The sequence below is a fragment of the Protopterus annectens genome, chromosome 6.part0 (assembly GCF_019279795.1).
Source record: "Protopterus annectens isolate FY-2018-M chromosome 6.part0, PAN1.0, whole genome shotgun sequence".
Classification (NCBI taxonomy): Eukaryota; Metazoa; Chordata; order Ceratodontiformes; family Protopteridae; genus Protopterus; species Protopterus annectens.
In genome coordinates, this window is record NC_056737.1 from 914,568,773 (window position 1) to 914,589,616 (window position 20,844).

Below are 20,844 nucleotides of genomic sequence, written 5' to 3' on the forward strand. Positions count from 1 at the left end.
CATACCACTGCTGCTGTGTGTTTTGCTTTGTAGATGCTGGCTGTTACCTCAGCATCTGCAATGTCAGGGGGCCAGCAGTCTGCTGGGATAGATATTTTGCATTCTGGGGGTTTGCACTGCACCTGTCAGGTTGTATGTTGGCAATATGTGTGTGTGTTTGGTATGTTGTTTGTAATATTTGTGTGATTCAGAGCATATCTGTGAATTCCCAACACAGTTCCTACCATCAGTTGAGTAAGCCTTGGGATTATCCTTAGTGTCCTGTACAATTTGTATCTTCATAGGTTCATAGGTTCATACTAGGCTATCCACCCTAGGGCATTTGTAAGCCTAGCCAGAGTGTGTGTGTCTTTCGCCACCCCTTGCTATGTGAATATTATGGCCATTTATGATTTACTTTACTGTGCCTCTGTCTGGACGTGACACAGTGAAGACCCCCAGTGTACATCTATGATCATCCATCCACTCGGCAATATTCCTGTTGAAGAGTGTCAGTGAGGGGCTCTGCCTAACATGGAGTGGGATTCTGTTCCAGGGTGTGGGGAGCCTCTGGGTTATGTATCTGTCCCTCCAGCACATCCTATTTCATTATGTGTTGAGGTTTACATCTGTCACTCTCACAGCTCCAATGGCTTTGATTTTTCTGGGGTGAAGCATGTCCATTACTCCTGTGTTGGACATGGCCTTGTACAGCAGACATACAATGCCTCTGTGTAGGCAGTGTGTGACTGCATTCAGCTGGGGTGTCTACAGCCAGGCAGCATATGACATATATTTGAGACCCTTTATTCTCTTGGTGAGGTACCTTTGAGGTCTTTCTAACCGCTGCAGGTGTCAGGTAAGGTACATCCCAAATGAGGCATTGTACTAGATTATGGGTCTGATAAGAGAACAGTACAGGGGCACAATGACCTCTGTTGACGTAGATGTGAATCCTTTCATGATACAGTGTCCAATATAGACAGTCTTCCTAGCCACATTGGCAATGTGAGTGTCACATAACAGGTTACTGTCCACTTGTGTCCCTAGGTCCCTGATTACTCCTTCCATACATAATGGTTTACCACCTATGTGGTAATTTGTGAGTACCTTGTTTGGTATTTGGTGGGACATTCATACTGTCCAGTGTCTTCAGGACATCTGGCTGGGGTTCCTGTGTGTGAGATTGTGGTCTGTAGCATGCTACAGACTGTACAGCAGTTTTGCCTATGGTTAGGTGCACATGGGTGGTCTCCGATGCTTCGTGCATTGTCAGTTACCTGGACGTATGGGTGTCTGTGCTGAATATGGATACCCCCCCTCCTTTTATGTTTTGGTCCAGGTTTTGGGGCCATAACGCATGATATGAGGTATAACCTGGTAGTGCTGGTGTGCTGTCAGTAGGCTTGCAGCAGGTTTCTGTCACTGCACAGACATCGATGTTCTCCATACTGGGGAGGGCCTCAGGAGCATGCATATTGTGGTTTACACATCTGGCATTGGTCAGCATTACCCTTATGTTTCTTACCACTTATGTTTTCTAGGGTGGTGGGTTAGTCTTTTCAGCCTTGCCTACGTACGGCTCTATGGAGGTGGCAAAAGCCTTATCCAATATCCAGACGCCCAGGGGTAACAGGTGCAAGCCATCCCTGGAACAGCAGCATGGCTTGTCATGCATGACATCCCAAGCAGACAGACATTAGATCCTCTTGGAATGACAGCAGTAATTGTGCCACCTGTTAAAGCTGATCATTCTGTGTTTGTACTGTGGCATCATTCTTGATGAGGGTAGGATGCTGTAAACGGCTAGTGTCATACCGGCCTGGAGTACATACTCAGAGAGCTCATCCATATCTCTTTTCATGTAGTCCAGGGAGGTACATCCCAGGTAATTCACACCAGCATGGACAATGACTGCATCATATTTCTACTTGCTTTGGGGTGACCTGCGTACTTGTGTTATGTGGCGTATTGTAGCAGCCTACAGGCAGCTTACTGTACCCTTTCCTTTGTTCAGTCTGGTGAGTGGGACAGCAGTGTGTCTGCCTATAGAGTCACCTATTACAACTGTATCAGGCATGTTGTTTCTCCTTCTGGCCTGTGACTGTTTGGCACACCAGCTTTGTGTACTATGTGTTGCATGTGCTATGTTTGGAGGTTGTGGTTGCTTGGGGGTCTGCTTTGGAGGCCTCTGTTGGTGTGGTGTGTTTGTAATTAGGGCCTCCGGGAATGTTTTTCTGTGTTTATGTGTTTGGTTTGCAGTTGTGCTAGGTCTATGTGGGACTGGGTTTGTGGTGTGTGGGGTTACCTTCTCCTCCTGACTAATTTTGACAGTACTGAGTTGAGGGAGCTCAGCCTCCGGTTTGGATAAATGGTTGCATCTCTCACATATATTTGTATTTCTTGGGGGGAGTTGAGGGTTGTCTATGTACTTGGGGCAGGTGTAACATTGCCTCAGGATTCACAGATTCTACTTGTTGTAGCTGGCCTTAGTGGATTGCATGTGTGGACATATTTTATTGCCATACTACTGATCAGTGATTACTTCTCTTTTTATGTTTGCTCTATCATGTAGTAGCTTCCTCATTCTCTTGCATGGTTTGGTAATGGCTGGAGTCCAGCATGCCAGATGCCTGCGTGTATGGCATTGTGTCTTGTTGTTATTTGTGATTGCATAATCCAAGCATTTCTGGCTGTGTTTATGGAATGCCTGTAAAACAGGTTCTGCGGTGTGGCCCATATTTTGCACCTGCACAGGGCCTTTAATGGATTCCACATCAGTTTGGAGGGGTGCAACTTATGCTTTACACATGTTTTTCACTGTGGTTTTCTGGCCAGGGACTGTGGTCAGGATGTGTATATCCAGTGTGATTACTCTATGGTCTGGTCTTACCAGTGAGGGATACACTTCTCATCTTTCCATCCAGAACCCATGTTGCTGATTATCACATCCAGTATGCTTACCCCTCTTGTGGGAGTGGTACGTTGTTCCTGGGCATTTTGGTTTATGGATTCTAGGAACTTTTCTCCTACAGTGTTGGAGCTAGTATAATGCTCCCAGTGTATGTCTGGGTATTTTCAGTCAACCAATATAATGTGGTTTGGGGGGCTTGATATATTCATGTATACCAACATAGGCCAGGTGCAGCTCCTGGTGTTAGGATGGTAGTCTGTAGCAGGCTATAAACTGGGAAGCAGTTTTAGCCACTGTTACTTGACCATGGCTAGTCCATGCTGCTTCTTGTTGTGGTACCAACATGGGGGTGTGGTTATCCTTGACAATTATTGCTAGTCACCCTCCTTTTGTAGCTTGTTCCATGTTTTGAGGCTGTACAGCACAGTATGGGGTGTAACCTGGTAGTGTTAGGGTGCTGTTGTGAGCCTTGACCCAGTTTTTCTGTTACAGGACAAATATCAACATTCTCCATACTGGGTGCGTTTACACTGCATGCATCTTGCTGTTTAGACTTCTGGCATTGGGTAGCATTACATCTAGGTTCTTATCCCTTGTGGTACCTATGGAGGTGGGTTTGTGTTTTGAGCCTTACCTATTCAGGGCACGCTGTGGGTAATGACAGCCTTTGCCAGTGTATATGAGGCCTGGACTGATAGGTGCACGCCACCCCTAGCAGGTGGAGCATCATGTCATGCTCAGCATGTCATCCCAGGCTGTCACACATTGGCTCCCCTTTGACTAACCGCATTACTTCAGCCAATTATTGCAATTGATCATCCCATCGTCATATTGTGGCATCATGCTTGGTGAGGGTAGGATGTTAGTCAGGGTCCTCAAGTGTGCATATACTACATGTTGTTACATTACTTAACACATGGCATTCATGCCTCAGGTGGTGCTGCAGGGCTGCCTCTGTCGGATGCACATATTACACTCCCTGTACATGTTTGAGAGCAGGTTATATCATTTTAGGCATCCATGTTATTATATGAGTGAGTCAGGGAGGGGTATCATTCCCAGGGTTCCTACTGAGCCAGTGTATGTGCTATGCGTTGCCTCTTTGCCAAGGCCAGGGCATACTGGGCACGCCTCCTTCTGCCTACTGGGGCAGGCTCAGGTTGTTCCTCCTCCGAGTCACGCTCTGCCTGTGATGGCCTTGGCAATGGTGGGGGGCTGTTTGGCCCGGCCCTATGCTGGTCCTGTTGCAGCTGCTTTCGCAAGATCATATTATGTAGCATAGCACATACCATGACAATTTGGGTACATGTAGTTGGTGAGTACTGCAAGGCTCCACCAGATGTGTCCAGACACCAGAATCGTGACTTGAGCAGCCCAAACACGCTCTATTACATTACGTGTTTGTGCCTGTGCCTCATTATGGCGTTCCTGTTCAGGTGTGTGTGTGTTTCTGATGGGTGTCATCAGCCACGGCTCCAGTGCATAACCTGCATCCCCCACTAGGTGTCCATGTGGGATGTCCCCATTGGCAAATGTCTGGTACAGCTGCGTCAGATGCCAGATATGGGAATCATGGTAGCTCCCAGGGCAGCCAGCACACACATTCATTATAATGCCCTGGGCATCACGCATGACCTGGCAGTTGATGGAGGAGAAGCCCTTGCAGTTAATGTAGGCCCTACCCCGCTCACCGGCTGGTGCTTTGATGCATATGTGCGTGCAGTCTATTGCACCCACTACCTCAGGGTATTCCGCTATTTGCTGGAAGAGACACATATTGCTGGCCAATACCTCACGGGCATTGGGGAAATATACATGATCACCGACATGTGCTGACATGGCATCCAGGAACTGGTGCAGTACCCTGGAGGCTGATGCCTGTGATATCCCCATCATATCACCAGTTGGTCTCTGGAAGGTACCTGTTGCTAGTATTCTTAGGCCAACACATACATTGGTTTCCACTGGGATGGGTTCCCCTCTGTTGGTTCTGTGTATGAGGCGTGGCCTGCACAGCTTGACAATTTGCTGCAGAAGGTCTCTGTCCACTCTATAGCGCTCTACTATCTCCAGCTCATGTAACCCATGGTAGGTGACCCTGGGACTGTACACTCTTCTCCATCTCCTCACTGTGGGTTGTCTGGCACCATCTGCATTGTCACCATCCTCAGCAAGTCACCTATGTCTCCTTATGACAGCTATGGCAGCCCCTAGCATTTCTGCTCTGAGTTCAGCTTTTTCAGTTTTCACTTCTAATAGCTTACTCCTGTCTTGCAGTGTCTCTTGAGAGAAACATCCTGCACTGCTGTTTCCAGAGTTTTAAGTGCTTGGCTGAGCTACAATTCTGCCTGTGTAATTGCCTGCTTCTAATTGTTTTCACCTGCTAGCTCCAGCAGTATTCCCTTCTAGCTTCCTACTAATTCTGTTGCTTCCTTTTTCCTGTCTGTTTCCTCAGGGGGGGAGCAACGTGCATACCAGCAGAAACACGCTCACAGTGGCTTACACACGTGCACACATGCTTACATGGTTCAAAATCTGCTTATTCGGGTTAAAATGCACGCACACCAGCGCAAACAGCCTTACAAGTCTGCCAACAGGCTCCCACATGCTCAGTCTGCCCTACACGCGCACACATTAGCGCAAACAGCCTTACACGTCTGCCAACAGGCTCCCACATGCTCAGTCTGCCCTACACGCGCGCACACTGTCCTACCCGCACCTCATGGTGCGCACACGTGCACATGCATGCCCAACAAGAAACTTTGGTGTAAGTAACAGTGTACACCTTCCATTTCTTGACTTTCCCATGCTTATTTTGTGGCACTCCTCTTTCCATGATATGTGTCTGACATCTGTCATGTAACACTGACCTCCAATGAACTGCATTTCTTTCTACCATTCCCCCCTGTGATGTCACCTATCTCCTACTCTATTCCTACCCCTTATGTATCTCTTACACTACTCATAATGTGCTCATTTGCTATGTGACAGTGGAATTCAGTATCCTAACACTCATTTACATCAGACTGCCTACTAATGCTTAGTTACATCTCTTAGACTCAGCTTCCCCCCTTAGCAGCCACTAAATGGTGGCCATGTTGTTTTTGGTCTGCTGGTCCCTGTATTGTAAATCCATGTATTGCATAAAACCCACATTTGTGGGTTTATAACCTTCATTTGTATGTGTTATACTGTGCAACCCGTTTGAGCGGGGCTGCGCTGCGTTTAAATATCAGCGATCGCCGAAAAAAAAAAAATATTTTTCATATTTGCATCGGGGTACCTTGCCAGTGGCCACATATTTGTCCATTGGCATGCTGCCTGACACATATGCACCCTTTATTTGGAGCTGACATGGCTCCATTGTGATTTTTGCAGAAACGTACTCAGTTGTCAACTGAGTACATTTCTGCAGCTAAAACGTCTCTTACACGGGCTGCTTTCTGCTTCTTGGATCACTACTCTACCTCATTTGCATGCCTTTCAGCTGCAAGTGAGGTATTTAGCATATCCATACCCAGTCCGTGTAAGAGACGTTTTAGCTGGTCTCTTACACGGAGTTTCGGGCTGTTCCTGGATCGCCAGGCTTGCATGGAGTCTTACACGTCTCTTACACTCCATGCAAGCCTTCGTGAATCCTGCCCTCTGTTTATAATTATATTTCTGGTACTTTGCAGACAAAATTGTACTGGATTGTGAGTGTTATTAATTTCTTCAATTTGTTTAATCTTTATTTCTAAAGAAGCAGCTTGAACAATTTGAGAATACATTGTGAAATGGTCAAATAAAAGGTGTAAATTATTATTAAACGTTGCAGAGAGTGAAGTATTATTTTTCTACCATTTGTTATATGCTCTTTATCTAATCTTCCTATTTTCTTCTGGAAATGTCATCATTTCCATACTGTAATATCAGGGTTTCCGTTGAGCTAGTCACTTCTTTGATAAGAACACTTAAAAGTGCATTATCTGATTTTACAAATGAAATATCAGCCTGTTTTCCCAGTCCCTTTGCAAATTAAAACATACAGTAAAACTAGAATGGAAGAAAATCCCAGTTTTCAAGACATATTTAATAAAGAAATTGATTTAAGAATACCGATTCTGCCAAATGTCTGTTACAGCCCTGACTGCATCCTACCTGATCTGGGCTCATTTAATGTCCTTGGCAATGGAGAAGCCAGAAGAATAAGATGAGTGTGAACAATTAACGCTGGCTTATCCATCTCAGGGCAGGATTTTGATCATTCCACCATTGGAATACTATCTGACAGAAGTCCAAGAAGTGCAGCCAGTGAGTACAAAGAGGATGGGCTCCAACTGTTCAATGTGGTTATATAGATGTACTAGGGCTTGACATTATGGCAAGCACTGTGCCATGCTTTTCAGCCAGCAGCAACGATGTAAAACAGAAAGCTCAGTGTGCACTAATGATCTATTTACTGGAGCTGCCCCATATTCATATCAGCTTGAAGACATTTAGATGTCCATTTCCTTTGGGGTTATCCTTGGTCCTGAGGTACATCAGACTTTCTTGTTCATAAGGTAAGAAAGACTGAGGTGGTCAAGTTGATCATTATAGCATCGATGAGTGCCAAAACTATATAATTAGTTTGCTATTAATTGGATCAACTTGTTTCTTTTAAGCTTGTAACATTTGTTTAGTGGGGGCAGTACTTATGCATAAAATGGATTACTATTCGGCTAAAATACTTCATTATTTCCACTTTTTCTGAATCAATGCTTATTTCTTCCTCTTATTTGCATATATTACAAAGAAACTTCATACTTTTTAGATATAGCATGAATGTGATTGTTTATAAATTCTCCTATATTGTGCTTACATTTGAAAATGCCTGTATAGAATTTGAATATTATATATGATTTAAAATTTGAAACTTCTTAGAGAAAGCTTTTCTCACTAGAATGGAAGTTTGGCAGCAGAAAACTTTGTTCTGTGCCTCTTTCTTGCTATCTTCAGACCAAGATGGCAGCCTTGTGAGATCAGCAAGAGACTGGTATGAGTATAGTCTTCTGTAAATTAGATATCTAAAAAAGATTGAATATGGATCAGGTAGTTCAGGAAGGGTAGCAACTAAGACAAGAAGAGGCAAATGGTGAACAAAGGTTGCGTGTCAGTGGAATAAAGGAGCCTGACCTCTTTGCCAAACAAGCAAGAACTGTACTTGTAAATGTCTCCCATTTAATGATGTTCGATTGAGAGGTGAGACCATTGATAACAAGGTGCAGGTAGGAGCTAAGGTTTTGTTTGTTTGTCTTTTCGGCTTTTCACGGTTAGGGGTCACCACAGAGGAACTCCGATCTGCTAATGATTGGCAGTAGATTTTTTTATGGTGCCAAGTTGCCAGCCCAACACCCAACCTTCAGCGAAAGCACTCCCATTCACACATGTCTTTTGGAGGCCACTCGACCATGGGGAGGACATGCAGACTCCACACAGAAAACACTCCAGCCGAGAATCAAACAGGAGAACCTCTTGCTGTGAGGCAACAATGCTACTACTGTACCACCGCAGCTTAGGTAGGAGCTAAGGTAATTCTGTGCATTTACTGGATTACCTAACTCTAGTATTAAAGGGTTTGTTTGTTGTAAGGATACATGGAGATAATTGTTTAATTGAAACTAGACTACAAATAAGTAAACAAAGATTTACTGATTGTTGTCTGGGTGTTGGGTTGTTTGGGCTAGTGCACTGTGGCTATAGAGTATTTCTTAAGAATAACAATAAATAAATGCATGCAGAAAAGATTGTGAATTAAGGATTGTTATTATCTTATTAAGAGACTAATAGTTATGGTGCATGATATGTTTCTTAGGATAAAGGTAACACAACTTGTAAAATACATTATAATGTAGAAGACAGGTTGCATTTCCGTTAATTTCATTGTTCAAGTGTTGTTTGAAATTTCAAGGAGATGTTATTAACAATTTAGTATTGCTGGGGTATTAATGTATAAATTTGTTTTGCACTGGGTACAGTATGTATTTACATGAATATCTACACACATATTGTATATATATATATATATATATATATATATATATATATATATGTGTGTGTGTGTGTGTGTGTGTGTGTGTGTGTGTGTGTATAGAGAGAGCGTGAGAGAGCGCTGAGTCACAAATGTCAAATGTTCAGAATATCGAGTGTAATATGCGTTAGTGTTGCTGGCTTTGCCAACGTGTGTGTTTGTGTATGTATCTAATAGGGTGTGTGTGTGTGTGTGTGTGTGTGTGTGTGTGTGTGTGTGTGTGTGTGTGTGTGTGTGTGTGTGTGTGTGTGTGCATGCGTGTGTGCATGCGTGCATGCAGGGCATCACTTGTTTTACAGTTAATACAATACTGGTTCATAAAGATTCCCAGGGGTCCATTATGGAGCTTGAGGGGCCAAGATCAGGGAGACTGTTACAAAGTTGCTTTGATAAATGGTAGAATGCCTGAAAGAAAGTGAGATATTACTGCAGAGATGAGGGGCTAGGTAGTCTGAAACCTATGTGCAGACAAAGAGATATCACCCATTTAGGTAGTACTACAAGCATGAGATTAGCCATGTTTGGTGAGCTGCAAGCGGTTGCAAAGGCAAGAGAGATAATCATTGGTCTGCTTTGTCCTTGCTGCAGGATGGCTAATGTGGAGAACTATGAAAAAGATGGCAGACCATTGCATAACAGGTGGCAGTATTGCTGAAAGAGGTATGTAGCAATGTCAACAGACCAACTGAAGAAGTTGAGGAGGGATTCATGAAGCACAAACAGCAAGGGATCCACTGATAGATGAGTGGTGGCTCAAGTAAGGCAGAGAGGGGATCTGAATTAGGAGTTTGGAGACCCAGCAAGTGTTGCAGAGTCATGAGAACACTGAAATTCCCCAGACACAGTTGATATATGTAATGTCATAATATGGAGAATGTGCATGGGTATGCTCATAGAAAGGAGCCCCAAGAATTCAGAGTTTGTTCCAACTTAATAGGACCTTGAAATATTATTAAATTGATGGATGAGCTACCCAAAGACAGCAGGAATTGTTGTACTAACACTCCTGGTTGAGTCCTGGGTCTGTGACACAACCTATGTAGAAGACTGAAATGGTAAACTTTGGCTTTAACAAATGGGAATAATCATACCGTAAAGCTGACATGGTGGACAAGAATAAGATTACCCAACCTGCTTTGATTGTGGAGTACATTGCACCAATCAAGTCTACTCTATGTAGTATGGCTGATTTAATAAAGTGAACTGTGCAGGACATACAAAAAAGAAATGCTGAGTGCTGACAAGCTGAAAAAAATGAAAACACAGGAGAAAAGCGAATTTCAAAAATTGCTACTCTCCTTAAAACATTTTTTTGAATGGGGACAAGCCCCCCCCCCCTGCATCCCCAACCCTGAACTTATATATACTAAGTCTGAGCTTGCCATGCCTCAGGAAAAATGGAATATTCTGAGAAATGGCATCTCAGACTTGGCATATGCAAGTCAGTTTTTCAGCTATTCAGTCTCTGCATTTTGGGATTCACTCTAGTGGGTCCTGATATTTCAGATGGCTACCTTTCCCATACCTTTGTACACATTTGGTCTGGCATGAACCGAGTGCAAAAACATCTGCTTCAGTATCAAAGGTAGACAGAAACACATGATGTAATGTCATCAAATTTATTTCTTCTTGTCATTAATATAATGGACATTTACATTTGTAATGTTCGTAATAGCCTACTGAACAGGGGCAAATACTTCAAAATGCTTTCTGCCTGGCATATACTTAGCTAAATGGTTAATCTTGTCTAAGATAAGAATTATACTGCTCAAATTAATAAAATGTATTCAGCTGCATAATGAACCAATGTGTTGCCTACAGCTCACAACTGAAGATACACATCTATTTCAAATCCACGCATTCAAGATTTCAGAACTAGGCACAGCATGATAAAGAATGCAAAAGGAATCAGTATATCCCACTTCATGAATGCTGTACTGCTTCAGCTTTCATTCCATCTAATTCAATCCAACAAAACCTGAATCCATAGAATACCCAACATAATGATACACACCAAAAAAAAAAAAATGTTTTTTTCCCAACCCCACACCCGGTCTACATATTTATGTCAACAATGAGATGGTACAACTTTAGAGAAGGGGGAGTAATCAATATTATCTTAAAATAACCATTTCCCCAATCTAAGTTGTTTTGTTACCACCGTAAAGATGATCACTGAAAGCCCATTGTAAAACCTTGCCAAGGGAAACATCTGGTAAAATAAATTCTTTTATATGATGGACAACAGAGAAGAATGGTCTTTTTATCTCATTCAACTAATGCAGGAGCCCAAATGTCCTAACCTTCATTCTTTGCATCGCTCACTCCTTGATCTCCTAATCACCACCCATCCAATCCGATATTTCCTGCATTACCATTCACCCCCCCCTTAAATCACCACTTCCCCATAAACTTCAAGATCAATGACTTCACTACGAAGCAACCTCAGAAACGTATTGTCCTTATATGTAAATCACTTTCTAAGTTTCTTAAACTCAAATAATACCTCCCTACTCTGGAGGAAAAAAATGGCGGCATCCTGTGTGACTGCGGCTATGTCAACTCATTCTAGAGATATGCATATTTTGTCTTTTGTTGCACAGAAAATCTCGAAAAGATCAGTTTCTGCACTTCCAGTTGAAGGTACAATAACTTATAGTAGACAGAAGTTACTAGAAGTTAAACAGTAGACCTCTACATGTTGCTGGCTGTATGCCTTGAAATCTGCAGACTATCTGGGGCCTACTACTTGCACAGAACTACAACATCTAGGTATTTTAACTCTTCACACTCTAAAGTGCCTGAAACTGTTAGAACAGGCTTCTGGAATATGCTGGACAAAAAAAGAGAAAGAGATGCCAGAGAACAAGGAAAAGAGGTTGCAGAGCAGGTATTGATGTAAAGTTAAAAGCAACCCCCTACAGGCCCGTACTACCAACTATACTACTAGCTAATGTGAGATCACTCAATAGCAATATGGACCACCTGAGACTGGAACTCTCCAACAAGAACAAGATGAGAAATACTTCTTTATATTTGATTACTGAGACATGGCTGTATGACAAGATAAGTGATAAACTTAGAGAATTTTAAGCGGTTTCATGCAGAGAGAAAACATACACTGTGTAGAAAGGCCAGAGGAGGTGGAGTCTGCATCTGTGTTAACAAAAGATGGTGCAGCGACTGTGAAGTCATACTACCGCACTACTGTGAAAACTTAGAATTCCTGTCTATTAAATGTAGATCATTTTCTTTGCCCAGGGAGCTGAATGGGGTCAGTGTATCAGTGGTGTATATTCCACCTAGTGCTAATATCACTGAGGCTCTAAATAACCTATGCAATCACATGGGTGAGCTGCAGAGCAAATATCCTGACTTTGTACAATGGCAGCTGGTGCCTTTAATAAATCAGATCTGAAAGAAGTACTCCTACACTATCATCAGTATGTGGACGTTCCTACAAGGAATGATAATATCCTGGACAATGTGTACATAAACTTAAAAAAAGCTTATGAGGCAGTGCAACTTCCAGAAATGGGAAACTCTGACCATTATAACATCTTGCTTTCACCAGCTTACAATCCTGCACTGGTTAGAGAGAAATCCACAAAGAAACTAATTAGGTTATGGCCCGAGAGGGCTATGGACTGCTTTGAAAGAACCAACTGGGATACATTCAAGGAGGCAGCCACAGTTTATCAGCATCCAAACATTGATGAATACACTGAGGTAGTGGTGGCATACATTTCAAACTGTGCTGATGGGGTAAGAAATACCAAGAGTATCACTATTAGAGCTAACCACAAGCCATGGCTCACCCCTAACGTATATAAACTTATGAAGGAGAGAAATGCAGCTTACAGGGCTAAGGACAAAGCAACCCTAAGGGTAGCTAGAGGTAATCTGAGGAGGGGTATAAAAGAGGCTAAGAGGGAGTATAACAGAAAGGTATACAGCCACTTTGAAGGCATGAAGGATGAAAGGCATACAGGAGATCACTGACTACAAAATCAGGTCAGTACAGTGTGAGCACAGCATTGAATTCCTGGACAGTTTGAACATCTGTTTGTGGAGCTTTTCTCCCTGGGCCTCCGCTGAAAATGGACATGTATCCAGTCAGACTCTCCCAGTTAACAAATGTAAATTAAAAATAAAAATAAAATAAAAATATCTGCTTTGGTAGAGTTGAGGAAAGAAACAACAGTTTGGCACTAAAGCTACCCACTGATGAGAAGGATGCAGTGCTCAGCCTCAGCACAGAGGAGGTAAAAAGAGAGGTTAAGGAGAGTGAACCCCAGGAAGGCTGCTGGCCCAGACAACATACTGGGCAAGGTGTTAAAAGGCTGTGCTGATCAACTATGTGCAATACTCAAGGAAATATTTAACATCCTCTCTTGCCATATCAAAAGTACCCTCACATTACAGGGAAACTAACATCATCCCACTACCTCAGAATACCACTCCTTCCAGCCCAAATTGCTACAAACCAGTTGCTCTGACATCCACTGTTATGAAATGCTTTGAATGGCTGATCAAAAAGTATCTTTCTTCATGCCTACCTCCTGATTTTGACCCCCTGTAGTTTGTGTACAGAGCTGACTGATCCATGGCTGATGCCATATCAGTAGCATTACGCATCTCTGTTGAGCATTTAGAGGTCAAAAACAACTATGTGAGGATGCTGTTCTTAGACTTCAGCTGTGCATCTAATACGGTGGTACCAATGCAGCTGACAGAACAACTGGCACATTTAGGAATCAGAACATTTCTGTAACTGGATCCTGGACTTCCTGATTGAGATACCACAGAGGGTGTGTTCAGTTAAGAACACATCAAAGTGCATCAGGATTAACACCGGAGCTCCACAGGGATGTGTTCTCAGCCCACTGTTGTTCACTATCCTGACCCACAACTGCTATGCTAAGCACAAGTCCAACCATATCATCAAGTTTGCTGATGACATCACAGTCGTGAGGTTAATCACAAACAAGGATGAAAGGGTTTACAGAGAGGAAGTGGCACCTCTGATCAGTTGTTGGGAAGGGAACAACCTTGACCTGAATGCAAAAAAGACCAAAGAGACCATCATAGACTTTTGGAAAATGAGAACAAACCACCCAGTGCTCAGGATCAATGGTGAGACTGTGGAGAGGGTTAGGAGTATGAAATTCCTGGGTATACACATATCAGAGGATCTCTCGTGGTCAGGAAACACAAGCCAACTGGTCAGGAAAGCACACCAATGCCTCCACTTTTTAAGAATGCTGAAAAAAGCTAAGCTTCCTCCTCATATTCTCTCTATCTTCTATGGAGGTGCAATAGAGAGCATCCTCACCTGCAACTTCACAGTGTGGTTTGGAAGCTGCACAGTTACAGAAAGGAAGGCACTACAAAGAGTGGTGAGGGTTGCAGAGAAGGTAATGCATTCCAGTCTTCCATCAATACATCTTTATTCTGCAAGAAGCATCCAAAAGGCCACCAAAATAATACAGGACAGCACGCATCCTGTGCATGGACTGTTTAAGAATCTAGCATCAGGCAGGAGGTATTGCAGCATCCACTGCAGGACTACAAGATTCAGTAACAGTTTCTACCCTGCAGTGATTAGACTTCTTAACTCGGGCACTAGTCCCAGGAATATGGACACATAATAAGCCAATTTTTATTTATTTGTGCAACATATACTTACATATATTCTAAGTGTTACTTTTGTGGCTGGTCATGGAGGGATATTAAGATATGTTGGCCAGCCTAAATCAAATTTCTTTTGTGGGGACTTTTCTCATTTAATTAATGATTGTGATGAGATGCAATGTAACCAGTGTGGGGAGAAAGGACATACATAAAGAAGGTCTGTGCCTGAATGCAGGTTGTGTAAAAAATGGAACACTTTTGGATTGATTGTCAACAATAAACAGTTTGTTTGCGTCTTTCAGCTTTTCCCAGTTAGGGGTCACCACAGCAGAACTCCGGTCTGCTAATGATTGGTAGTTGATTTTTACGTGCCGAGTTACCAGCCCTGATGCACAACCTTCAACGAAAGTACGCCCATTCATGCATGTCTCCACGCAGAAGACGCTCTAGCTGAGAATCGAACCGGACAGCGTCTTTACTGTGAGACGACAATGCTACTGCAGCACCACCACCGCGGATTGGGTAAAGGGAAGAAAACTCACATGAGGAAGGATAACAAGAGGTTATGGAGAGGGTGACCTAGGTGAGAAGATACTGTAAAAGAAAAAAAATATATGATGGGGGAAAAGGAAGAGAGAGACTGCATACAAGAAGAGAGGTCAGCAAAGGGGATGGACAATAATACTTTTTTTTGAAGTTCTAGTCAATGAAAATCTGATTTTGAGGTTCTATTTGTGCATAAACCCAGGAAAACAATTCAATACGGGAAAGCGTAAAAAAATAAAAATATTTCCTCTAAACTTAAAAAGAAGGAAAAAACAATGATTTTAGAGTACGTTCAGTAAATGAGGACATCATTATTAACACTGTAAGAATGATAAGTGTACTGCAGTTGTGTACAGAATGTGACATGGATGTTGTTATGTTAGAAGATGTAAGATTCCTGAGAAGTGAAGAAAGAGGGCAAGCAGAAAAATTGTGGGGTGGAAATATAAAATGGAACTTATGAAGTTAAAGTTGTTCTGGAGTGACTGTGTTGAGTAATGAAACAGTGAAAATGCTAAATGTAATATTGGTAAGGATGGGTATGAGGTATAAAAAAAGTGTATAGAAGTATAGAATTATATGTATATATAACTAGAAAGGAAAGAGAATTTGTTGTATCATAGCAAAAAAAAGAGATAATTTGTTTCATCATATATTAGACAATGTAGTGGTTAGCATGAAAATTATAATTGCAGAAGACTTTAATGTAATTTAAGGGGAAGATGTAAAAAGAAAGGGAAAGATGTAAAAATAATACAGGCAGCGATAAAATATAGTAAATTAGCTCTGTAGAAAAATATCAATGGACTTATAAAAGGGGCACTTGGATCTAAAAATGATTATTTATCGGAAGACTGGGAGTAGCAGATGGTGGTACAGTTGCGATAGTTTTTTTTCATACCCTTTAGCAATATTGATGGTGGTGATAGAAAAAGGGTAATATTTTAAAATAGGAAAGGGAATATAAAGAATAAAAGAGAAATTATGGGATGAAAAAGTTTTACACTTATGGAAGAATCATATAACCTTAAAGGACATCTATAAAAATTGGTCTGAATGGTGATTAAATTTAAAAAGAAGTATAAAAAGAGTGTTTTTTCAGTGTCAGGATGATGTAGGAAAGGAAAAGAAAGTGAGGTATGGGAATATTTATATAAATGTATTACAGAATTTAGATAATAATACAACACAGTAGTATGATATGAAAAAAGAAACGTATAAAATAAATCGAGACAAAATAATGCATTACTGTTTAGGCAAATATATTATTTATAAGGGAGAAGGGAGGAGGTTATCTGCATATTTGGAAAAAAAATAGTAAAAGAATATATTAGTATAGTGAGAGAAATAAAAAATGTAAAAGGTTAAAAGAACACAAGAGCAAATAAAGGCTATTGCAGTACAGCATATGCAAAATAAGAGAGTGAATGAAAAGTAAAGAAATTTCCAGAATGAGTTTATGAAGCATTTGAAAAAGAAATTACTATTGGTGAATTACATGAAGTACTTATGAAATTAAACGATAATTCAGTCTCAGGCTCAGATAGTATAGGGTATAGAATATATACGAAATTAGTGGACTGGCAAACAGAATATTTTATAAATGTAATGTATGAATGGTTGAAGGTAGGGTTAGTTTATGAAGAGTTATATAGTGGGATATTAAAATTTATCTAAAGAAATATGAGATAAGTGAAATAAAAAAATTGGAGACCCCTCACACTTGATTACACAAATTATAATGTTTTATCTGTATAATACAGAGGAGAATTGAAGGAAGGATGAGGGATATTATGGAAGAAAATGTATATAGTATAAAAGGGAAGCTATGTCAAGAACTGTTATTGGTTGTGAGAAAAATTGTGGATGATATTATAAGTAAAAGGGTGGATGTGAAACGTATGGTAGGTGATACTGGCAATGCGTTTGATGCAGCAGGACATGAAGCTTTGTGGGATGTTATGGAGAAGCATGGAATAGGTAATAGAGTTAGGAGAGGGTGTATGTCTGCATATCTGAATAATAGAGTGAGAGTGTTAGTGAATGGGTGGCTAAGTAAAGAAAAATGCATGAAGTGTAGTATATGACAAGGATGCCCCATGAGTGGAATATTGTTTGCATTAGTGATGAACGTGATAAAGAGATTACTAGTCTAAACATATATAACATATATCAAAAATGCATTGTAAACAAAAAAATATATTATGACTTTTATTTTTCTCATCCCTTTTGATTGATGATTTGAAACAATTGTTTGATTTCAAAATTGCTTAAAACAAAATCTATTTTATTTTTTACTTTAGTTTTTTCCAAAAAACAATCAATTAATACAAGAGATAAGACAAAGTGCCCTTTTACTTCGACATGCTGGACAAGAATGCATCAGGCTCAGAAAGGCTGCAATCCAGAACGGAGAGGAAATACCAAAGGACATTCTCACCCAAATCTTAAAATGTGCTGGTAAGTAAACAGCTCAAACATTTTTAAGGAAAACATGATGCAGTGATTCATCATCATGAATTCTAGAATTATATGACAGTTTTGCTATTTATTGGTAGAGGATCAGACATGGCTGGTATGTACCCAGGTTTGACAAGACATGATAACAACTAAGGTATCATTTTCATATTCTTGTAGACTTCACTTCAAGCTCACTGCACCATGTTGAAAACAGTATATTACTGAGAACCCAGGTTCACATGATAAAATGATACTTAATTTCTGTGGTTCTGCATAAATCATGCCTCAGTTTTACCTGCTAAATAGAACCAACATTTCTGAAATAACAGCCAATCCTAAACAGGTCTGGCTGACTATGTTTGCAGATGACTGCAAGCTAAAAGCAGTCATTGAATCCCCAAAATACTTAGCAATCCAGCAGGAAGGTTTGTCCCAAACAAATAATGGTTGCCAAAATCCTTTGGGAAGTCATTTAACCCAGGAGACTACGCAGTTGACAATGCATCCCTAAGAGCCGACCCAGTTGTTTGGGGTATAGGAACTTATGTGGACAGTGACCTAACTTTTGAGCAGCATGTGTCTATTAGGGTCTATATCATGTAATCAAAACGTGATATAGCCAACAGCTTTAACATCGACACAAAGTAAGCGAAAAGGGAATATGCCAAAACACCTAAACTACGAAATTCAACACAAACGGAATTACACTTCATAATTGAATAGGAAATGTAATTCCATTCGTGTTAGTCAACCATGGCAATTTAATATACTGAATTTCGTAGTTTAGGTGTTTCGGCATTTTCAGTCTTCGCTTAATTTGTGTCAATATTAAAGCCATCGGCTATATCACTCTTCGATTACATGATAAGAAAGTCCTTCTATATTGCACAGCTTATAAACATAGGGATTATGTTAGATCTAGAGATGTCTAAGGATATCATTGTCCCTCTTTACTCAGCCCTCATTAGGCCAATCATTGAATATAATGCCCTATCTATACAGACCCATATTACAACTGGAATGCCCACTGAGATACCTTACTAAAAGGGTACAAGGCCTAAACAACATATACTACATGGACTGACTCAAAACCCTGTCATTATACTTGATTCCCTACAGACTGCTAAGAGGTGACCTGTGCCTGGCATACAAGACATCCACCAACCCATCACTGATGGATGTACTGCACACCAGCAAGTCAAAAGGCATCAGAAATACTTGGTCTAAAGATCCAAACATCTTCTGCAGCATCAACAGAACAGTTTGGAGGGACAGGTATATCTCATAGAGGATACCACACTGCGGAATATACTCATCATCCACATAAAGCAAAGTTCATCCCTGTCCATATTTAAGCACAACTTAAATCTTTGTATAGAAACAGAAAATGTACCCCAGGAGTTCATCCTGTATTACTAATAGAGAGGGGCAGCTGCTAAATGCTTTCTCCTATGCACGGGTTCCCTCAAATTAACTATGGTATGACCCCAGTTATTCTCATTAGGAGTAATATATAATTATTGATCATGGGATGGGGTAAAGGCCAGTCTATAACCCAACAGGATAGGTTTATTCTGGCACAAAAAGGAAAGTGACTAGCCTTAAAATGGCCCTCAAGGACAGCTAGCCTAATACTAAGCTATGAAAAGTATGTTGCTTGCACCTAACCACTCTAAATTACTATTTAAAACCATATAACTATGTTATTTAGACTTAACAGATGGCTTATGCCTCTGACCAGCTGGCTTTGTTTTTATCCTGACTTGCATACGTCTACCTCAATTTTCTGTTTCTAAACCATCTAATGTTTAAAAATGAAACTTTTTTTCCAGCCTGTAGTACTAGGTCATTTTCAGATTAGACATAGGCCTGGTTCATTAACACCTACAGTAAGTGTACATCATTCTGAGTGAGCAGATAACACAGTCATTACTCACACCTTCCTCCTCCTAATTTTAGTTTTCCTACTGATTTTCTTACAACCTTTAATATCGAGGGGGATTCATAAAGGTTATCACAATGTGCAGACTATTTGCACTTAGTGTAATCTTTCTGAGTGAATAGACAGCACAAAAAGTGTGTTAGGGATGTTCTTAATTACAGATCTTGTACACTTAGTGTAGTCATTCATGAATCCGGCCCACTGTATCACATTATTTATTTATTTTTTGGGTAAGTAGGCAGGTCCATAATCACTTTTCAGCTGTGACCCAGGCCAATGACATATTGCAAAACACAAAATGCAGGAAAACGGTAAATAGGACATGATCTGAAACCATTGATTAAGTTTATTACATAGAATATTGGGGAAGGATTAGTATTTGTTAAAATCTGGTAGCATATTCAAAGTTAATGTAAAGCTGCACAAATGGATTCTTGATTTTTCAATCTGATTTGTATTATTTGCACTTGCCAAGGTAATGTCACTCTGCATGAAAACAACTTATAGCAAACACTACAAGTTTGTAGAAAAGAGCTATCAACATTATTTTATATTCTTACATGTTATATATCATTTAAATTTCAGTGAAATAATAATCACACTTAGGATTTAATTTTCTTTCTTTTCTTTTTTCATTTGCTGGTTTGCTGTTTGTTTAACTCTGAAGATTCATAAAGGGATATTGGTTAACATTTGTTGCCTAGTGTATACATCTAGAGGTGGTTAAGTTAGAAACAACTCAATCTATTATATTATCATCATCATCATTATGAATTCAGCTTAAGTAAAACTAGCTCTATAGCTTAGTAGCTAGAAAGGAGAAGACTGTAGAGCTACATTTTGATGGTGATTAAATGTCAAAGTATTCTCTGCCTGATAAATCTGAAAATATCTTGAAACTATTGACTACTGCTAGAGGCAATGAAAATGGGAAAGCATGGACCCATTTTATGCCAGTAAAAAGGCAATCAATTTTATGAATGTTGTTTGAGTGTGTATGCATACATGTATGTGCATATATACCTTTCCAAGAAAATCTGCATTATTAGTGCAAATGGTAGAAGACAAATTAACATGATGATTGGCTTCCATTTTCTTGTTTAAAGATAATATGAACTATTGCTTCTGTAAAGGCATAGGTTTAGTCTCTTGTTTCACTAAGCTTATGGCCAAAACAGACCATTAAGAAGCTCAGCCGCATTACCTGGTACTGGTGAGAAACTTGCAGTGCTCATCCAGTAAACATACATTCTCTACATATTTCTAGAGAAAATTTGAGGTCACCCATCCAGCCATCCAGATTGATTTTATAGGTTG

At 40.6% G+C, this 20,844-nt stretch overlaps 1 protein-coding gene across 1 annotated transcript in view; it reads left to right on the top strand.

Annotated features, from left to right (window-relative positions):
- Nucleotides 1–20,844, top strand: part of LOC122804603 (cholesterol 24-hydroxylase-like) — a 515,734-nt gene that overhangs the window by 303,603 nt on the left and 191,287 nt on the right. Inside the window, exon 8 of the mRNA XM_044074565.1 lies at nt 17,429–17,585. Within this exon, the coding sequence (XP_043930500.1) occupies nt 17,429–17,585 (157 nt within the window). The remainder of the gene's footprint in view (nt 1–17,428; nt 17,586–20,844) is intronic.